This window comes from Mizuhopecten yessoensis, unplaced genomic scaffold (assembly GCF_002113885.1).
Source record: "Mizuhopecten yessoensis strain PY_sf001 unplaced genomic scaffold, ASM211388v2 scaffold10573, whole genome shotgun sequence".
Classification (NCBI taxonomy): Eukaryota; Metazoa; Mollusca; class Bivalvia; order Pectinida; family Pectinidae; genus Mizuhopecten; species Mizuhopecten yessoensis.
In genome coordinates this window covers 108,515-132,212 of record NW_018408614.1, presented here as the reverse complement: position 1 = coordinate 132,212, position 23,698 = coordinate 108,515, and the positions used below count along the sequence as shown (strand labels likewise).

At 42.0% G+C, this 23,698-nt stretch overlaps 1 protein-coding gene across 2 annotated transcripts in view; it reads right to left on the bottom strand.

The window, feature by feature from the left end:
* LOC110461131 (diacylglycerol kinase epsilon-like) overlaps nt 1–23,698 on the bottom strand; it is a 36,182-nt gene that overhangs the window by 7,026 nt on the left and 5,458 nt on the right. For both annotated transcript variants that reach the window (XM_021514459.1, XM_021514458.1), the window contains exons 5-8: nt 22,917–23,065; nt 22,438–22,486; nt 16,697–16,807; nt 517–588 (exon numbers count right to left, since the gene is read on the bottom strand). In XM_021514459.1, the coding sequence (XP_021370134.1) occupies nt 517–588; nt 16,697–16,807; nt 22,438–22,486; nt 22,917–23,065 (381 nt within the window). The remainder of the gene's footprint in view (nt 1–516; nt 589–16,696; nt 16,808–22,437; nt 22,487–22,916; nt 23,066–23,698) is intronic.

The window sequence follows — 23,698 nt, the reverse complement described above, 5'->3', positions numbered from 1 at the left end:
GGCCTCAGGGGTCGAACCAACCTCACTTATTTAAGAAATCATTTCCCTCCCCTAGTGATGCTTCAGACTAAATTTGGTTGAAATCCTCACTGGCGTTAAGTAGGAGATGCGTTTTAAAGCAAATTTAGGTAAGTTCCCCTTCAGGGCCCGCCCCCCTGGCCCAGGGGTCGAACCAACCTCATTTATTAAAGAAATGATTGCCTCCCCTAGTGATGCTTCAGACTAAATTTGGTTAAAATCCTCTTTGGCGTTTAGGAGGAGATAGGTTTTAAAGAAAAAAGTTGACCACGGACGCAGCGCCACGGCATAAGCTCACTATGGTCCTTCGGACCAGATGAGCTAAAAATTGTGAAAATATTTCATAGTTACAAGTCCAAATTTTATATTTGTATAGTGAGAGATGCGCAATCCGTAGTTGATGTAGCACCAAACGCTTTGTGTCGGTTACACGACTCTAAACATAAAAGAAAGGAAACTATAATCAGTTTACATTTATAAACGACAGGCGATACTAACCGTAATCTTCTTGTTCAGATATTTACACTCCCGCTCCATCACATCCTTGGTCCCGTAGGTAAAGTAGCACAACTACAATAACAGAACAACAGTTCAACACTCGTCACGTAAGGGAGGAACAGCAAAACAACAGAACAGAAGAACAACAGTTCAACACTCGTCACATAAGGGAGGAACAGCAAAACAACGGAACAGCAGAACAACAGTTCAACGCTCGTCACGTAAGGGAGGAACAGCAAAGAATCAGAACAGCAGAACAACAGTTCAACGCTCGTCACGTAAGGGAGGAACAGCGAAACAACAGAACAGCAGAACAACAGCACAACTACAATAACAGAACAACAGTTCAACTCTCGTCACGTAAGGGAGGAACAGCAAAACAACAGAACAGCAGAACAACAGCATTGTTCCCGTAAGGAAAGAACAAGTGCAACAGTTCAACATTGTTCATGTAAAAAAACCCAAAAAACCCATGGGCCTTAACAGTCACCTGATATATTTATACAGAGAGTTGATTTGGTTTTTAACATGAACAGAAATAGTATTCAAAGTGACAAAAAAACCAAAAAACCCCCACCTTATTCAATATCTAGCATACAGATTTAAGACTAAAAAGAATTTGAAACTAGCACCTCCGATTCTAAACAAGGAAAATGAAGAAATTTTAGCACACTGACTCTTTTGGGCCCCACCCTACAGCCCTTGAGGTAGGGCTTGCTCAAAATTTTCAAAGTATCAAACTGTCAACTCAGGGTTATAATTCCATCCAGTTATTAACATGTAATATTCAAAGTATCATTTGCCCTTATAAACCATAATCAATTTTGCCCTCCCCCCTCCTTCCCCAGGGGGAGAAGAAGATTTTTGAAATTTCAGTCAATTCAACCCTTTTTGGCCCCAACCATCAGCCACGGGGGGTCAGTCAGGGCCGATATGTTCATACCATCAAACTGCTATCCAATACCTTAATAATACTAACTTTAATTGAATTACTTCCAATGGAAATTAAACAAATGTTGGTCCAAAATGTGATTTCCCTATATAAACTATAGTAAAGTTTACCCCCTCCCCAGGGGGAAACGTGAGACCCCAGGGTCAAGAAATTCACAATTTTGGTAAAGCACCTTAAGACCCTTCAAGCTATGAAGAGTATTTGATTCTACCCTATCTGGGTATTGAGAAGAAGATTTTTGAAATTTTAGTCAATTTTACCTTTTTTTGCCCCGCCCCTCAGGCCCCTGGGGGCTTGGGACCAAACCGGCCACTATTTTTGTTGACCTTTGGCCATGGAAGGTTTCTGCAAAATTTCATTGAAATTGGTTCAGGGATTTTGGAGAAGAAGTCGAAAATGTAAATTGTTTACGGACGCACGACGGACGACGCCGGACAAAAGGCGATCGCAATAGGTCACTTGAGATTTTACAATATTGGTCTCATGGGTTAAGTAGAACGACTGCAACAAAACAACAAATCAGCGCTACAACATGAACATTGGTCGTGTAGATTAACATCTTGGTAACGGAGGAAACTACATACATAGAGGAGAGTCATGCATTTTCATACCAATGACCGTTACTGTTGATTGGTCTGTTTGTTTATAGGTTATTAACGGAGAAATCATAACAAACATGTTCATGAAACAATCATAAAAGATAGTTTACGGGTTATTTAATCGAATACACAATGGGGGTTGTACCAAAAAAAGACATTTAAAATAAGCAAGTGGCTTCAGACAGGGGTTAACAGTAAAAAGCGGAGCTTACCTATGTATATGTACATATTTACCATGGCCTGTCCAGATAACACAGCACATGTAACGTTATTGTATACAATGTCAAAACGAGAGAGTACACCATGACTAGAAAAAGTGAGTCCCCTAACCTAGGTCTCTGGAACTTGCCGATTTTGAGCGAGTTCAGTAAGGAGGTGATTCAGTCGTGTGAGAGTATGAGACAGTGTCAACATCAAGATTAATTTATGAATGTCTATGTGGGAAGACGCCCTGGTAGTCTGTGACGGGTAACTCAACACGTTAATTACACTGGAACCGTGCCTAGCCCAATGACATCCCCCTCCGGCTCGCGAAATCCCTCACCGGCCTGGCAGCAAAGCCCACCCAATACCTTTACCAACCCTTCCTAATTACAATGTACAACTACACCCAGATTATAACCAAATGACCAATTAGCTATTAGCTCTCTGATCCTGATAAAAATAGAACGCAAAGCGTGGTGGTAAAGTAGGGTGGCAATGGTGGCACTTGAGGTATTCTCCACATAGGATAATATCACAGGTACATTGTACATGTATGACTAAATAATATCTGTCTGTAGATGAGGACGGTCACACATGTAGGGACCATAAATTCCTATGATAGGGAATTTCGCACGTGTATAATGTCCTTTCAGTGGGAGGGGTTATTCCCACGGGTAAACACAGCCCGCAATGGGTACCCGGAATTGTTCCACCGCCCGTCTCACATCTGTGTCGGCACATATAGCAGTGCATAGGACCCCGAGAGTGAAGTGATCAACTTAAAAAGTATTAGAGTTTTTAGAGTTTTTGTAAGAGTTTTCCAATTACCGTAACAATAAAGACAAACATTAAGTAGAAATGGTGTAAACATTTGGGAGCAAGACTCGGTAATGGGAACCAGCCGGTGGTAATAATAAGTACCACATTACACCCCAACACACGTACCTAGTACACACGAACCCCAACACACGTCCCTAGTACCCACCAACCCCAACACAAGTACCTCGTACACACGAACGGGAACACACGTACCTAGAACAAACGAACCCAAACACACGTACCTAGACCCCACGAACCCTAACTCACGTACCTAGACCACCCGAACCCCAACACACGACCCCCAACACACGAAACCCAACACACGTACCTCGTACACACGAACGGGAACACACGTACCTAGTCCCAACGAACCCCAACACACGAACCTAGTACACATGCATCCCCACACACGTACCTAGTCCACACGAACCCCAATACACGTACCTAGTACGCACGAACCCTAACACCCGTACCTAGTACACATGAACCCCAACACACGCCCCTAGTACACACGAAACCTAACACACGTACCTAGTCCCAACGAACCCCAACTCACGTACCTAGCCCACACCAACCCCAACCCACGTACCTAGTACAACCGAACCCCAACACAAGTACCTAGTCCACACGAACCCCAACGCACGTACCTAGTACAAACGATCCCCAACACACTAAATCCATCACACTACCTAGTACACTCGAACCCCAACACACCAAACCCAACACACTACGGGGTACACACGAACCCCACCACACGTACCTAGTAAACACGAACCCCAACACGCGTACCTACTACACACGAACCCCAATACACGTACCTAGTACACATGAACCCCAACACACGAAACCCAACACACTACGGGGTACACACGAACCCCAGCACACGTACCTAGTACCCACGAACCCTAACACACGTCCCTAGTACCCACCAACCCCAACACAAGTACCTAGTCCACACGAACCACAACACAAGTACCTAGTCCACACGAACCACAACACACGAACCTAAAACACACGAACCCCAACGCACGTACCTAGTACAAACGATCCCCAACACACTAAATCCATCACACTACCTAGTACACTCGAACCCCAACACACCAAACCCAACACACTACGGGGTACACACGAACCCCACCACACGTACCTAGTACCCACGAACCCCAACACACGAAACCCAACACACGTACCTAGACCCCACGAACCCCAACACGCGTACCTAGTACACATGAACCCCAACACAAGTACCTACTACACACGAACCCCACCACACGAAATCCAACACACTACCTAGCACACACGAACAGCTACACACATACCTACTACACACGAACCCCACTAGACGAACCTAGTACACATGCATCCCCACACACGTACCTAGTCCACACGAACCCCAATAGAGGTACCTAGTACACACGAACCCCAACACACGAAACCCAACACACTACCTAGTACACACGAACCCCAACACACGTACCTAGTACACACGAACCCCAACACACGTACCTACTACACACGAACCCCAACACAAGTACCTAGTACACACGAACCCCAACACACGAACCTAGTACACACGAACCCCAACACAAGTACCTAGTACACACGAACCACAACACACGTACCTACTACACACGAACCCCAACACAAGTACCTAGTACACACGAACCCCAACACACGTACCTAGTACACCCGAACCCCAACACACGTACCTAGTACACACGAACCCCCACACACGTACCTAGTACACACGAACCCCAACACACGTACCTAGTACAAACGAACCCAAACACACGTACCTAGTACACCCGAACCCCAACACACGTACCTAGTACACACGAACCCCAACACACGAAACCCAACACACTACCTAGTACACACGAACCCCAACATACGTACCTAGTACACACGAACCCCAACACACGTACCTAGTACACATGAGTCCGCCTAGCATATATATAGAGCAATGCTTCTACTGGGACCTAATGTCTAACTATATGACATTAATACGTCTACATTATTGGTGAACTGTTCACATCTTCGTTACTACGCGTAATCCCGACATGTACGTACGTGTAAACGCGTAATCACGTCATGCACGTACATTAGCACATCTAATCACGACATGCATGTACGTAACAACACTGAACCACGCTATGCACGCACGTTACCACAAGTTATCACAAGCCCGTATGTAACTACACGTAATCGCGACATGCACGTGTGTTACCGCGCATAATATAACACGCGTCGTGGGATGTTTCGAAAATAAGCAACAGACAAGAATGCATAGAGTTACGTGACATAATTATTATGTTGAGTAATAGTGTTGGTAGAATCAAACGGGAGTCAAGTACTCTGCCAGCCTTAACTGAACTCCGACCTGAGATAGACATCGACATGGCCCCAGCAGTTACATGTTAGCATTTCTCAGTGTCCTAAACACCAACAGAATGCTGAACATGTTTATTCATCGCCATTTGATTTTTTCATCTGTTCGACAGAAGCTTTCAGTAAAAAATTCCACCGACATCAAAGGATGACCCGAGAAACATTACAGGCTCCCCACGCGGCGGTGAATGACGAATAAGGGCGACACTGGAGCGCTCCTATTAACTGTCCATTAGCACAAGTGTTAATTTAATTATGAATAAAACATATCGCATGTGCTCCTTTTAAAAAATCGACGAAGAATACACGACGTTATTGGTAGGAATGAAGAAAACCTTTGATAAAATTCTTTAATAACTACTTTTTAAGGACATCAAAATTAGCTTGTTGTTAGGAACCATGTTTTAGGACATATTACTTCTAATGAAGGGATGTAACAGCAGTTGGCATCTGTTAGCGAGTAAAAACATGAAATCATGTTTCAAATGGTTTAGAGTGATATTGAATGTATTACGATAGATTATCACAGTACAAACACGTCAGTCACGTTCAACATGTGATCACGATAGCCAATAGGCCTACTGCACTACTCGAGGCCTTGTGACTCCTTTGACCGATATACGCAAACTTTATAGCCATTAACACAAGTTAAAGGCAAATATCGTTAATCTAGAACAACGGATCTTTAAGAAATGCTGAAAATGGTCACACGTTTGACCCTAGCAACCTTGAAAGCGTGTCGAAGTCAATAATTTGACATTTGTCAACTGCCATGTATTCTAACAAACTACTCGAAATATTGAGTTACTCTAGGCTTCTAAGATTTTTAACATAAATTTGCCCATGTTATATTATAACTGAGGCATGGGAATTCTCAGGAACGTTATACGCCTTGACCTAAGCAAGCTACTGGCCAAATACTAATATTTGACCATAAGTCAGTTCATAATGTTCATTATTCAGTAATTCAAAAATCCTAACAAAGTTCATCACTTTTATCACATCTACATTGATCCTTGTGTTTTCTTTGACTTGCACGTGCAAGTAAAGGTACCAAGGTTTTCCCTATTGGTCTATACTGATGTGACATGTGACTTATGGTGTCCTTATGTTGGTCTATGGAATTGGTCGATACTGATAATGTGACATGTGACCTATATCGTCCTTATGTTGGCCTATGGTATTGGTCGATACTAATAATGTGACATGTGACTTATGATGTCCTTGTGTTGGCCTATGGTATTGGTCGATACCGATAATGTGACATGTGACCTATTGCGTCCTTATGTTGGCCTATGGTATTGGTCTAAACCGATTATGTGACATGTGACCGATTGCGTCCTTATGTTGGCCTCCGGTATTGGTCGATACTGATAATGTGACATGTGACCTATATCGTCCTTATGTTGGCCTACGGTATAGGTCGATACTAATAATGTGACATGTGACTTATGATGTCCTTGTGTTGGCCTATGGTATTGGTCGATACCGATAATGTGACATGGGACCTATTGCGTCCTTATGTTGGCCTATGGTATTGGTCGATACCGATTATGTGACATGTGACCGATTGCGTCCTTATGTTGGCCTACGGTATTGGTCGATACTGATAATGTGACATGTGATCTATGGTGTCCTTGTATTGGCCTATGGTATAGTTGACATTAGTGTCATATACACAATTGTATTCGGTATGATTATGTTTTAGTTCAGCATGAGCAGATGAAGGATAAATGGTTTTGACCAAAATTGATGACAAATTTGACTTTTGATCATAAATGACCATATGTTGACTTTGGTATAACCGTGGTATAGCAAGTACAACTAAAAGGTAGTTTGTATTGATCGATGTTTATAATCCTTTTGATATACATGTATACTGATTATCCTAAAAACTTAAAGACCTTATATAACCTTTGATTGAGTTTGATTTTCTCTACGTTTCAATTTTCGCGAAATCCATTTTTCCACGGTTCAATATTCATTATCTCCATTTTTCAATGTGTAAAATATTGGCTATCCTCCTTTTCCCACAAATGAATATTCACGTCATTTCTCAACGCGTTTTGTTATCTTAATTGGTCTTGTTTTATTGCAAAAGCCCCTTTTGAAATAAACGTATGACAGTAACGATATTCCCATTGGTTACACGACAGCAATGGGCTTACTGATGTAAATCAGTCATACGAACAGACGCCGTGGCATACGTAAAGAGTAGAGATGACCCCACACAATGGCGCCTGACAGACCTAGTAAAGCGTGTCATTGGCCTATCTGTCGTCCATCTTTCGAACCCATTCATGTTCTTATGGTACAACATACGTATCTGTCTTATAGTACTATTGGACTAGCACCAAATTTCTATGTTACCAACAAATTACACACGCTATAGACCACCCTTTAACGTGTACCTAAAACAAAGCGAACAGATATCTGATAGATTAACGACATTTAAAATAAACTTACTTACAATCATGTTTATAAGTGAAAAACAATAACAAAATGGCATTACCTTCACCGTTACTCCAAATATCAATTGTCTGATAATTAACCAAGCGAGAACACTTAATAATTAATTAGTGAGTAATCAAACAAGCCCACTGAAACAGTATACGCTGTTGGCAATGCTGTATTTGGCGAGGTGACAACATTTGTGAAACAAAGTCCTGAACAAGATATTTGTCATTGTATCAGCTATTAAATTACTATATACGTATTGCAGGTTTCGTGGGATCAGCATTACAGAACAAGGTGTAGGGGCCCATTTTCAATTTACAATTTGATGTTGGGGACTCTCGTAATATTTATGAAGGCTTGCTTTACTGTTGTTTATGGTATATAACAACTGCTAATGACATTTAAGTGATAGCCATGCTCTCGCGGACAAAGGGTCTTCACAAGTGTGACCTGCACAGTTGGCAGAATGTGATTTTCGTGTGCGAGGACTGTTCAGGTCGGCTAATATGTGTCGACTGTGTGAGCGACCACCCTCGCCATCGCATTATTAAACTGGATGATGTCATTCCCGAGAAAGAAGGAAGCATCCAGAGCTACATCCGGGCTATTGACCGACAAAGACTCCCCAAGATACAGGACGAGATCGACTATGTCAATGATATGCTTGAGAAAAACAAAAAGCACTATGACAACATGGTGGAGTGTGTGGACACCCAGGGCGAATCCATAAAGGCGGAGGTAGACGAGCAGACGTCCGAGTACGCCAAGACGTTTCGCCAGATGGAGAAACAGAACTCAGACCGCCTACTCAAGTACAAGTACTCTCTATTAGCGTCATTCCGGGACATGGACGATCAGCTTCAGAACAGCAAGCGCATGCTCCAGCAGGGCAACAAGGTTCAAATCTACGATTTCGAGCGAGACAGGGCATGGTCAGGCTTCAGGCTACCAGAACGTCCGATTACAAGCCTGACCGAATTTAAAGTCAACACATCACTTCTGTTCCTGCTGAGGAATCAGAAACTGACAACGGGGACACTCACCAACACCTGTGGGGTCCAGCAGGACGAGGACGAGGTAGCGGAGAAAGGAGAAACACTGCCAATGTGGAAAGTCCCACAAAAGCCGGCAATAAAATCCATTACGCCCAAGGATATGCCTTCCCACGCACGGCCGGAGATATCGGCACAACTGTCAAGCTTCAAACATCTGTACCCCGTCAAATCTATCTGTCCTACCTCAGAAGGCGCATGGATACTGGCTGGAAATAATACGCGGGCGACACTCGTCACTCATGAGGGGTCCAAACTTGAGGGTGTAACATTGGACGAGGACCAGGCGATCAACGATATATCAGTGTCGCCCTCTACCGGTCATCTCTGGCTCTGTTGCAAGGACATGACTGTCAAAATAGTTCGGCTCAAGCGACGAAGGACTCTGAACGCGATCTCGGAGGACATGATACAGACAACTGACGTACCTATCACTATCTGTGTTACAGACAACGGCATAGTCATAGTGGGCTTCCAGTTCAAAGCAGTATTTTACTCAGAGGCGGATCTAGATTCGGCACCAAAAATATCTCTGAATTTCCCACATCCGTTCCGAATCGTATCTAGTCCAGTATCTGGCCAGATTGCTGTGCTCCACGCCAAGAGTTGCTTGGGACCGGAGGAAGAGGAGCTGCGGGTCACCATTCTCACGTCTGGACTCCCATCGAAGTCCCTACAAAAATTCCATGAGAACCCCGTCATCAAATCGTCCACGCGGGGCCTAAGCACATCTCAGAAGCGAAAGGACATGTTGGCAGGACCACATAGCGTCAGTATTGCACGTTGGATCGATTTGGCCCAGTCTGTTTCCCCGTTGGAGCTGAACCCGCCATCGCCTCAAATCTTCTTACCTGCCGACATGGCATACGACAGTCAGCTGGGTCACATAGTAGTGGCCGACTACCTTCGCAGTTCCATCGATCTGCTAAGTGGGGAGGGCCGTTTCCTCAGGACGCTCCTCAAAACCATCGAAGCCTGTCCCATGGCCGTTGGCATGCAAAATAATAATGTCCTTTGGGTAGGCTTTGCGGACGGTCAGGTGAAGAGATATCGGTACGGTTAAGATTAGGCACATGTAAGACTGAGTAGCCGTGTATCGTTGGAGATTATTGTCACCAGATATAGCAACAGGACAATTACTGTGATACTCTTTTCGGCTCATTGAGTACCAATGATAATAGAAAAGTGAAATGGTGCAATACATGGCGGAGTAAAAAAAACCAAAGTTGGTCCGAGGGTTCCCCAAAACGATTTAAGATGGAGACCACGGTGGTGGTAGAACACTCAAAGAAAATGATATTTTAATGGATATTTGTGCTGAATCTTGTTTTTATTTATACAAAATGAAAAAGTCTAGTAGTTGAAAACTTCTCTAACAAATACCGTTGGATTGTATCGTTTTAAGAAGTATGTACTGTTGTGAAGACCAATTCTATATATAGACGGTGGATTATTGCCATGTGAGTGGATTGGAGTGTGTAGACGGTATAATCAGTGACTGGAGTGTGTAGACCGTATACCACAGTGACTGGAGTGTGTAGACGGTATTCCTCAGTGACTTGAGTGTGTAGACGTCAACCTCAGTGACTGGAGTGTGTAGACGGTATACCACAGTGACTGGAGTGTGTAGACAGTATACCTCAGTGACTGCAGTGTGTAGACGTTATTCCTCAGTGACTGGAGTGTGTAGACGTTATTCCTCAGTGACTGGAGTGTGTAGACGGTATACCTCAGTGACTGGGGGGTGTAAACGGTATAACTCAGTGACTGGATTGTGTAGACGGTATACCTCAGTGACTGGAGTGTGTTGACGGTATACCCCAGTGACTGGAGTGTGTAGACCGTATACCCCAGTGACTGGAGTGTGTAGACAGTATACCTCAGTGACTGGGGGGTGTAAACGGTATACCCCAGTGACTGGAGTGTGTAGACGGTATACCTCAGTGTCTGGAGTGTGTAGACGGTATACCTCAGTGACTTGGGTGTGTAGACGGTATACCTCAGTGACTGGAGTGTGTAGACGGTATACCACAGTGACTGGAGTGTGTAGACGGTATACCTCAGTGACTGGAGTGTGTAGACGGAATACATCAGTGACTGGGGTGTGTAGACGGTATACCTCAATGACTGGAGTGTGTAGACGGTATACCATAGTGACTGGAGTGTGTAGACGGTATACCTCAGTGACTGGAGTGTGTAGACTTTATACCTCAGTGGCTGGGGGGTGTAAACGGTATACCTCAGTGACTGGAGTGTGTAGACGGTATACCTCAGTGACTGGAGTGTGTAGACTTTATACCTCAGTGACTGGGGGGTGTAAACGGTATACCTCAGTGACTGGAGCGTGTAGACGGTATACCTCAGTGACTGGGGTGTGTAGACGGTATACCCCAGTGACTTGCGTGTATAGACGGTATATCTCAGTGACTGGAGTGTGTAGACGGTATACCTCAGTGACTGGGGTGTGTAGACGGTATACCACAGTGACTGGAGTGTGTAGACGGTATACCAAAGTGACTGGAGTGTGTAGACAGTATACCTCAGTGACTGGAGTGTGTAGACGGTATACCTCAGTGACTGGAGTGTGTAGACGGTATACCTCAGTGACTGGGGTGTGTAGACGGTATACCACAGTGACTGGAGTGTGTAGACGGTATACCAAAGTGACTGGAGTGTGTAGACAGTATACCTCAGTGACTGGAGTGTGTAGACGGTATACCTCAGTGACTGGAGTGTGTAGACGGTATACCTCAGTGACTGGGGTGTGTAGACGGTATACCACAGTGACTGGAGTGTGTAGACGGTATACCAAAGTGACTGGAGTGTGTAGACAGTATACCTCAGTGACTGGAGTGTGTAGACGGTATACCTCAGTGACTGGAGTGTGTAGACGGTATACCTCAGTGACTGGGGTGTGTAGACGGTATACCACAGTGACTGGAGTGTGTAGACGGTATACCAAAGTGACTGGAGTGTGTAGACAGTATACCTCAGTGACTGGAGTGTGTAGACGGTATACCTCAGTGACTGGAGTGTGTAGACGGTATACCTCAGTGACTGGGGTGTGTAGACGGTATACCACAGTGACTGGAGTGTGTAGACGGTATACCAAAGTGACTGGAGTGTGTAGACAGTATACCTCAGTGACTGGAGTGTGTAGACGGTATACCTCAGTGACTGGAGTGTGTAGACGGTATACCTCAGTGACTGGGGTGTGTAGACGGTATACCTCAGTGACTGGAGTGTGTAGACGGTATACCACAGTGACTGGAGTGTGTAGACGGTATACCTCAGTGACTGGAGTGTGTAGACGGTATACCTCAGTGACTGGAGTGTGTAGACGGTATACCTCAGTGACTGGAGTGTGTAGACGGTATACCACAGTGACTGGAGTGTGTAGACGGTATACCTCAGTGACTGGAGTGTGTAGACGGTATACCTCAGTGACTGGAGTGTGTAGACGGTATACCTCAGTGACTGGGGTGTGTAGACGGTATACCACAGTGACTGGAGTGTGTAGACGGTATACCACAGTGACTGGAGTGTGTAGACAGTATACCTCAGTGACTGGAGTGTGTAGACGGTATACCTCAGTGACTGGAGTGTGTAGACGGTATACCTCAGTGACTGGGGTGTGTAGACGGTATACCACAGTGACTGGAGTGTGTAGACGGTATACCAAAGTGACTGGAGTGTGTAGACAGTATACCTCAGTGACTGGAGTGTGTAGACGGTATACCTCAGTGACTGGAGTGTGTAGACGGTATACCTCAGTGACTGGGGTGTGTAGACGGTATACCACAGTGACTGGAGTGTGTAGACGGTATACCAAAGTGACTGGAGTGTGTAGACAGTATACCTCAGTGACTGGAGTGTGTAGACGGTATACCTCAGTGACTGGAGTGTGTAGACGGTATACCTCAGTGACTGGGGTGTGTAGACGGTATACCACAGTGACTGGAGTGTGTAGACGGTATACCAAAGTGACTGGAGTGTGTAGACAGTATACCTCAGTGACTGGAGTGTGTAGACGGTATACCTCAGTGACTGGAGTGTGTAGACGGTATACCTCAGTGACTGGGGTGTGTAGACGGTATACCCCAGTGACTTGCGTGTATAGACGGTATATCTCAGTGACTGGAGTGTGTAGACGGTATACCTCAGTGACTGGGGTGTGTAGACGGTATACCTCAGTGACTGGAGTGTGTAGACGGTATACCACAGTGACTGGAGTGTGTAGACGGTATACCTCAGTGACTGGAGTGTGTAGACGGTATACCTCAGTGACTGGAGTGTGTAGACGGTATACCTCAGTGACTGGGGTGTGTAGACGGTATACCCCAGTGACTTGCGTGTATAGACGGTATATCTCAGTGACTGGAGTGTGTAGACGGTATACCTCAGTGACTGGGGTGTGTAGACGGTATACCTCAGTGACTGGAGTGTGTAGACGGTATACCACAGTGACTGGAGTGTGTAGACGGTATACCTCAGTGACTGGAGTGTGTAGACGGTATACCTCAGTGACTGGAGTGTGTAGACGGTATACCTCAGTGACTGGGGTGTGTAGACGGTATACCCCAGTGACTTGCGTGTATAGACGGTATATCTCAGTGACTGGAGTGTGTAGACGGTATACCTCAGTGACTGGGGTGTGTAGACGGTATACCACAGTGACTGGAGTGTGTAGACGGTATACCACAGTGACTGGAGTGTGTAGACAGTATACCTCAGTGACTGGAGTGTGTAGACGGTATACCTCAGTGACTGGAGTGTGTAGACGGTATACCTCAGTGACTGGGGTGTGTAGACGGTATACCCCAGTGACTTGCGTGTATAGACGGTATATCTCAGTGACTGGAGTGTGTAGACGGTATACCTCAGTGACTGGGGTGTGTAGACGGTATACCACAGTGACTGGAGTGTGTAGACGGTATACCACAGTGACTGGAGTGTGTAGACAGTATACCTCAGTGACTGGAGTGTGTAGACGGTATACCTCAGTGACTGGAGTGTGTAGACGGTATACCTCAGTGACTGGGGTGTGTAGACGGTATACCACAGTGACTGGAGTGTGTAGACGGTATACCACAGTGACTGGAGTGTGTAGACAGTATACCTCAGTGACTGGAGTGTGTAGACGGTATACCTCAGTGACTGGAGTGTGTAGACGGTATACCTCAGTGACTGGGGTGTGTAAACGGTATACCCCAGTGACTTGCGTGTATAGACGGTATATCTCAGTGACTGGAGTGTGTAGACGGTATACCTCAGTGACTGGGGTGTGTAGACGGTATACCACAGTGACTGGAGTGTGTAGACGGTATACCAAAGTGACTGGAGTGTGTAGACAGTATACCTCAGTGACTGGAGTGTGTAGACGGTATACCTCAGTGACTGGAGTGGGTAGACGGTATACCTCAGTGTCTGGAGTGTGTAGACGGTATACCACAGTGACTGGGGTGTGTTTACGGTATACCTCAGTGACGGGGGTGTGTAGACGGTATTCCTCAGTGACTGGAGTGTTTAGACTTTATCCCTCAGTGGCTGGGGGGTGTAAACGGTATACCTCAGTTACTGGAGTGTGTAGACGTTATTCCTCAGTGACTGGGGTGTGTAAACGGTATACCCCAGTGACTGGGGTGTGTAGACGGTATACCTCATTGACTGGAGTGTTTGGACAGTATATCCCAGTGACTGGAGTGTGTAGACGGTATACCTCAGTGACTGGAGTGTGTAGACGGTATTCCTCAGTGACTGGGGTGTGTAGACGGTATAGCTCAGTGACTGGGGTGTGTAAACGGTATACGCCAGTGACTTGCGTGCGTAGACGGTATATCTCAGTGACTGGGGTGTGGAGACGGTATACCACAGTGATTGGAGTGTGTAAGACGGTATACCACAGTGACTGGAGTGTGTAGACAGTATACCTCAGTGACTGGAGTGTGTAGACGGTATTCCTCAGTGACTGGAGTGTGTAGACAGTATATCCCAGTGACTGGAGTGTGTAGACGGTATACCCCAGTGACTTGAGTGTATAGACGGTATACCTCAGTGTACTATTTATCCTATTGTATGGTGATTGCAAAACCTGCCAATCGAAATGTGTTAAAACTGAACTCACTAAAATAACGGTTTGGGTGAAGGGTGGTGATGGAGGTCGTCGGCTTAAATTTTTCTGACCCATACTCATAATATGATCAAAATTGCAACGCGTTATACGCCAAGAGTCTTCTGATAATCAAGGCTTACGATTCTTAAAATGTATTAACTCTGTTGTTACAAAGTTGTATTTTCCCTGAATAAGAGCAACATATTTTTGTTTATATGTCTTTGTTTGAGAGGGCACAGGTGTGAAATGTGGCCTTTTGTTCAATGTTTTTTCTTGTTACATTATATCATTGATACAAATGTTGAAGTACAGGTATCCATGTACAAATAGCAAAATAATCTATATTTATATATATTACATATCATATGATATACATTGTATTGATTTTGTTTTGGAAGATTTATGTTGGCTTTTTTTCCATTTTGTTACATAGACAGAACAGTAAGATCTATTTACATACTGACAAGCACAGTTTCTAGGACAAGTCCATACTTCAAGTATTGTTTATTTTCTCCAAAACATCGTTATTTTAATTTTTTGGGTAGACAAGAAAGTAAAATATTTTTTCCTTAAAATCCATTAAATTCCATTGCATGTGTTGGTGAATCTTACAAATAGTATTGATTAGATAGTGGTACATTGTAATTTAAAATATTTATCAGATCTGGGCAAATAACATTAAATCAACATTTCTATGAACAATAAATTGTATTATGAAACAATTAGGGTATGTTAAATTTTACTGGGTATGTGGTTCAAAGGTTAAGAACTTATCATTTAATTTTTATGATTTTTATGGGAAAAACAGAATTTTCCCTCTTCTTCTCAGCAAAATAGATTTGTTTAATTTCAATTTTTATTACATGTTTTCTACAATAAAACATTAATATTAAAGTTTATTTTATATTTTATCTTGACAAAATGGCATTACATTAAAATGAGACCATTAAACGATTCCTTTCCCTGCTAAGGTAGCTTTCTTTTACTCTTTATTATCTTTTTATCTCTATCACATGTACATAGCCATGGGTATGTATTTATAAGACAGACATGGTGTAAAATTGAAATACCCTATTCCATTATCTACCATCCAGATTTTTCAAATTCGCAGATGTATAGCTACACATCATGTGGTGATTAATTACCTGACTAGGTTTCCGAAAACCGAGAGAAATCATGTGAGGAATTAGTTTTCTGAACAAGACTTTAATACTTCTTCTGAAAAAAAGACAATACTACAGTCAAAGGAACTCTCTGCTCATGTAATGTGAAAATGACACTGTATGAATTCCAAGATGTACAGATTATGTCGATTGTATAACATGTCGTTTTAAGCATGACATGAATCAGGTATGTGACAAATGCAAACATCACTGAGTCACAGATATGTGACTTGTAGACATATTAAGAACAATACTAAAATGATATTCTGTAAGAATATATGTATTTTTTGTGCCATCACTTTGAATCCCATAACAGGTATCTTTTTGTTTACAGCTTTGATAAAAATATCACTGATGCATATCTATTGAACCTGAAACAATAGAGTCCTTGACACAGAGATATAAAGGTAGTACTACACTGTACATTTCAGTACCTTATTGATTAGGCGGTGTGCAAACAGCCATGGCCGGCTCTCCCTCTGTCGATGGAAGTTGAGGGTTACTAGGGCATCCACACCTATAGAGGCGTAGTTGTTCATTATCACCTGTAATGACAAAGAACACCTGTACACCAGCCTGATTGATAGGTTGATTGATAGGGTTTACGTCTGCTTCCCTACTGAGTACGGTTATCCAGCAGATACACCTGCTTAACAAAATGGTCTTATATACAGTAAATTAATGGGGCAAAAGCATTGTGGTTGAAAGTATTTTGTTTTTGATTTCATAAAAAACCAGATACAGGGATCTTGGTGTCTACCATAGAAACATCATAGAATTTACTGGTAGGTACAGGGATCTTGGTGCTACCATTGAAACATCATACAATTTACTGGTAGGTACAGGGATGTTGGTGTCTACCATAGAAACACCATAAAATTTACTGGTAGGTATAGGGATCTTGGTGACTACCATAGAAACATCACAGAATTTACTGGTATGTACAAGGATCTTGGTGTCTACCATAGAAACATCATAGAATTTACTGGTAGGGACAGGGATCTTGGTGTCTACCATTGAAACACCATAGAATTTACTGGTAGGTACAGGGATCTTGGTGTCTCCCATTGAAACATCATAGAATTTACTGGTAGGTACAGGGATCTTGGTGCTACCATTGAAACATCATAGAATTTACTGGTAGGTACAGGGATGTTGGTGTCTACCATAGAAACACCATAAAATTTACTGGTAGGTACAGGGATCTTGGTGTCTACCATAGAAACACCATAGAATTTACTGGTAGGTACAGGGATCTTGGTGTCTACCATAGAAACATCATAGAATTTACTGGTAGGTACAGGGATCTTGGTGTCTACCATAGAAACATCATAGAATTTACTGGTAGGTACAGGGATCTTGGTGTCTACCATAGAAACATCATAGAATTTACTGGTAGGTACAGGGATCTTGGTGTCTACCATAGAAACATCATAGAATTTACTGGTAGGTACAGGGATCTTGGTGTCTACCATAGAAACATCATAGAATTTACTGGTAGGTACAGGGATCTTGGTGTCTACCATAGAAACATCATAGAATTTACTGGTAGGTACAGGGATCTTGGTGTCTACCATAGAAACATCATAGAATTTACTGGTAGGTACAGGGATCTTGGTGTCTACCATAGAAACATCATAGAATTTACTGGTAGGTACAGGGATCTTGGTGTCTACCATAGAAACATCATAGAATTTACTGGTAGGTACAGGGATCTTGGTGTCTACCATAGAAACATCATAGAATTTACTGGTAGGTACAGGGATCTTGGTGTCTACCATAGAAACATCATAGAATTTACTGGTAGGTACAGGGATCTTGGTGTCTACCATAGAAACATCATAGAATTTACTGGTACAATGTAGGTACAAGGATCTTGGTGTCTACCATAGAAACATCACAGAATTTACTGGTAGGTACAGGGATCTTGGTGTCTACCATTGAAACATCATAGAATTTACTGGTACAATGTAGGTACAAGGATCTTGGTGTCTACCACAGAAACATCATAGAATTTACTGGTAGGTACAGGGATATTGGTGTCTACCATTGAAACATCATAGAATTTACTGGTACAATGTAGGTACAAGGATCTTGGGTGTCTACCATAGAAACATCATAGAATTTACTGGTACAATGTAGGTACAAGGATCTTGGGTGTCTACCATAGAAACATCATAGAATTTCCTGGTACAATGTAGGTACAAGGATCTTGGTGTCTACCACAGAAACATCATAGAATTTACTGGTAGGTACAGGGGTATTGGGGTCTACCATTGAAACATCATAGAATTTACTGGTAGGTACAGGGATCTTGGTGTCTAACATTGAAACATCATAGAATTTACTGGTACAATGTAGGTACAAGTATCTTTGTGTCTTCCATAGAAACATCATAGAATTTACTGGTAGGTACAGGGATCTTGGTGTCCACCATAGAAACACCATAAAATTTACTGGTACAATGTAGGTACAAGGATCTTGGTGTCTACCATAGAAACATCATAGAATTTACTGGTACAATGTAGGTCCAAGTATCTTTGTGTCTTCCATAGAAACATCATAGAATTTACTGGTAGGTATAGGGATCAAGGTGTCTACCTTAGAAACATCATAGAATTTACTGGTAGGTACAGGGATCATGGTGTCTACCATAGAAACATCATAGAATTTACCGGTACAATGTAGGAACAATGATCTTGGTGTCTACCATAGAAACATCACAGAATTTACTGGTAGGTATAGGGATCTTGGGTTCTACCATAGAAACATCATAGAATTTACTGGTAGGTATAGGGATCAAGGTGTCTACCTTAGAAACATCATAGAATTTACTGGTAGGTACAGGGATCTTGGTGTCCACCATAGAAACACCATAAAATTTACAGGTACAATGTAGGTACAAGGATCTTGGTGTCTACCATAGAAACATCACAGAATTTACTGGTACAATGTAGGTACAAGGATCTTTGTGTCTACCATAGAAACACCATAGAATTTACTGGTAGGTACAGGGATCTTGGTGTCCACCATAGAAACACCATAAAATTTACTGGTACAATGTAGGTACAAGGATCTTGGGTGTCTACCATAGAAACATCATAGAATTTACTGGTAGGTACAGGGATCATGGTGTCTACCATAGAAACATCATAGAATTTACCGGTACAATGTAGGAACAATGATCTTGGTGTCTACCATAGAAACATCACAGAATTTACTGGTAGGTATAGGGATCTTGGGTTCTACCATAGAAACATCATAGAATTTACTGGTAGGTACAGGGATCTTGGAGTCTACCATAGAAACATCATAGAATTTACTGGTAGGTATAGGGATCTTGGTGTCTACCATAGAAACATCATAGAATTTACTGGTAGGTACAGGGATGTTGGTGTCTACCATAGAAACATCATAGAATTTACTGGTACAATGTAGGTACAGGGATGTTGGTGTCTACCATAGAAACATCATAGAATTTACTGGTACAATGTAGGTACAGGGATCTTGGTGTCTACCATAGAAACATCATAGAATTTACTGGTAGGTACAGGGATGTTGGTGTCTACCATAGAAACATCATAGAATTTACTGGTACAATGTAGGTACAGGGATGTTGGTGTCTACCATAGAAACATCATAGAATTTACTGGTACAATGTAGGTACAGGGATCTTGGTGTCTACCATAGAAACATCATAGAATTTACTGGTAGGTACAGGGATGTTGGTGTCTACCATAGAAACATCATAGAATTTACTGGTACAATGTAGGTACAGGGATGTTGGTGTCTACCATAGAAACATCATAGAATTTACTGGTACAATGTAGGTACAGGGATCTTGGTGTCTACCATAGAAACATCATAGAATTTACTGGTAGGTACAGGGATGTTGGTGTCTACCATAGAAACATCATAGAATTTACTGGTACAATGTAGGTACAGGGATGTTGGTGTCTACCATAGAAACATCATAGAATTTACTGGTACAATGTAGGTACAGGGATCTTGGTGTCTACCATAGAAACATCATAGAATTTCTAGATGTTCCAATCCATCTCAAATTGGAGACAAAGCCAGGAAATCAAGTTTCATAGTGATCCCTTAAGTCCTTCAAATATTGGTAACAAACTTTACAACAATATCCATACAAAATCTGAAATGGAGGAGTTGCCACATGTTTTTCAGCCTTCTTCAAATCAGAAGAAAGCAAAACTAGAACACTGACAGGTCAGTAAGGGTCCCGTCTTGTGGCAATATATCCCCCATAATCATCAAGAAGCAATCTGCCCATATAGCTGAGCTTGACGTTTGACATTTGGACTTCAAAAAGAATCACAAGGAAGCAAAATATACGTTTTACATGTACTATGATGTGAGTCTTGTTTCCTTCCACCTCCATATTTGCTGGGCTAACAGAAATGTAAAAACCGGTGCAATACTCATTTGTTAGCTTTAATTTGTTTTATTTCACCTTATATACCTCCTACATCAAGAGCCAGGGTCAAAGTCAGAGGTCCAATTTGTCTTTGACCTTTGGACCGCAATGACCTTGACCATTAACCTAGTGACCCTGAACTTTGGTCAGTTGACTTATTCTTTAATTCCGACCAACTTTGCTTCTTGATATCATAATAAAATGTTCATCAGTGAAAAATACAAAACTTGACCTTGACCCTTTGGACCCCGTAACCTGGACCTAAGGTCAGTTGACTCTGTGTTAAGTTCTGAACAACATTGCTTCATAATGTTATAACAAAATGTTCATCAGGGAAAAGGTACAAAATTTAACCTTGACCTTTGACCCAATGACCTTGACCTTTGGTCAGTTGACTCCTTGTTTAATTCTGATCAACTTTGCTTCATCATGTCATAACAAAATGTTCATCAGTGAAAAGATGCAAAATTTGACCTTGACCTTTGAATCTAATGACCTTGACCTTTGACCTCGACTTTTTACCTCAGTGTGTCTCTTTGTTTAATTCCGAACAACTTTGCTTCATAATGTCATAGCGAAATGTTCACCAGTGAAAAGCTACAAAATTTGACCTTGACCCCTGACCCGATGACCTTGACCTTTGGTCAGTTGACTCCTTGTTTAATTCTGATCAACTTTGCCTCATAATGTCATAACAAAATGTTCATCAGTGAAAAGATGCAAATTTGACCTTGACCTTTGAATCTAATGACCTTGACCTTTGACCTCGATTTTTTTTTTACCACAGTGTGTCTCTTTGTTTAATTCCGAACAACTTTGCTTCATAATGTCATAGCGAAATGTTCACCAGTGAAAATATGTAAAATTTGACCTTGACCTTTGAACCTAATGACCTTGACCTTTGACCTTGATTTTTTACCTCAATGTGTATTTTTGTGAACTGAATATTTTGACCAAGTTTTATGTACATCGGTCAATAAATACCAAAGTAATCAGCCAGGAACAGAATTTGTGGACGGACAGACAGACAGACAGACAGACAGAGTGATTACTATAGGTCACCTGTATCTCCGATACGGGGCCCTAACTTAGGATTAGTACCATGTTTTGTCATGATCCCTTCAGTAGTTCCTGAGAAATAGCAGTAACAAACTTAATTGCAAAATCCAAGATGGTTGTCTGGTGGCCATTTTGTTTTATAATAATCTTATATCATGATTCTTCATGATCCTTTTAATTACATACATAAAGTGTCAACCAGTGTTGAACACAAGATTTTCTTGCTAGTCCGCATGACTTGTTGAATAATTTATTTTCTAGTCCTACATCAATAGTCGCTGATTTCCTGAAGGTAACATGACCTGTGTAAGGACCCTCCAATTGCATTATAGATATGGGGAGGTTCAAGGACATTTTGACATGTAACAGGCTATATTTCTGCACTTTAAGCATTTTTTGGAAAGGATTTTGTTTTAACAAGGTTTCTTCAAGACTAAACGACTATAATATTTAGATTAGGAGATTCATTAACTCTTCCTTTTGCTTTTCCAATCCATCTTAAATTGGAGAATTCATAACTACAGACCAAAATAATTTTGCATACTGAGTTTCATCCTAATCTCTTCAGTACTTGTTTACAGACAGACTACCTGAGCGACAGACAGACACAGGCCTACAGAAGGAACATTTTCAGGTCAGGGGAGGCAACTGTCATATAAACTACAAACTAGTAGATACCTTTTTTTTCTTCATCACAATACTCCTCATGCTAATATTCACTTTCCACCTGAAAAAATCCCACAAGATTTGATACAGATATAAACCAATGACACTCTACCGTATAACAGAGATAAACAAGAATAACATCAACATGATGTAAGGATGAATTTAAACACTCAGCTTCTTTATGTTAAGTAACTTTCTTTTCCAGTCGCATTGAAAGAATTTCGGACAATTACTTCCAGATTATTCAGTAGAATATCACAACCCATATCTTGGTTGTACATTACATTACTAGTTTTAGTGAGACTTTTTGTTCATGTTATTTTTCTATCAGGTTTATTTGTGTTTTTTGGATGACTTGACGCTGTAGTATAATGAAGGTTATAATTTACTAAACATTCATTAAGTAATTGCTAAAATGATGTTTCACAAAAAAGTGGAAAAGACAGTATTCAGGAAACATACAGTATTGTTATAAACAAGAGTAGAAGTACCTGTCCAGACTGGCAGGTTGTGCTTCACTGATCTTCTCCAGGATATCTGGAATGTTGACATCTCCATGAGTGTAGCCTTCGCCCCACCCTAGGACACGTGACATATCATTGCCTGTCCCCAGGGGCAGAATACATACATCTGGTGGTTTCTTGAATAAAAAACAATAAAAGAAAATGATAATTAAAAGAAAAGAAGCATCTTAGAATGCTTTACTGTTAATACTCCTATCAGAATAATGACAAGTGTGGTCATATTGCTTTTAATTTTGTTATACTAATGTAGCTTGATAACGTATCAATTTTTTCTTAATTTTTCTCTCTAGAGAACAGCATCTCCCCAGCTATTTTTGGCCTTATTTTTTCAAATATATATATGATAATTGTGTATATATAACAAGAGGCCCAATGGGCCTGCATCGCTCACCTGTTATTAATCTAACACTTGTAATTTTAAGATTTCATAAGAACCTTTTAAAAGATTTAAACATATGACGCCTCTGACCTTGATTGTCGAACAAGGACATTAGGTTGAAAGTGGATCAAGGTCATTAATTTGAACTAACATGGTAGTTCTTCATCCCAGTATGCTACAGGCCCAATTTCAGTACCCTGGCCCTTTTGCTAATTGAAAAGAAGTCGCTTGAAGATTTTACGACATTTGACCCCTGTGACCTTGAAAGTTGGTCAAGGTCATTCAGTTGAACAAACTTGATAGTCCTTCATCCCAGCATGCTACAGGCCCAATATCAGTACCCTGGGCCTTTTGGTTATTGAGAAGAAGT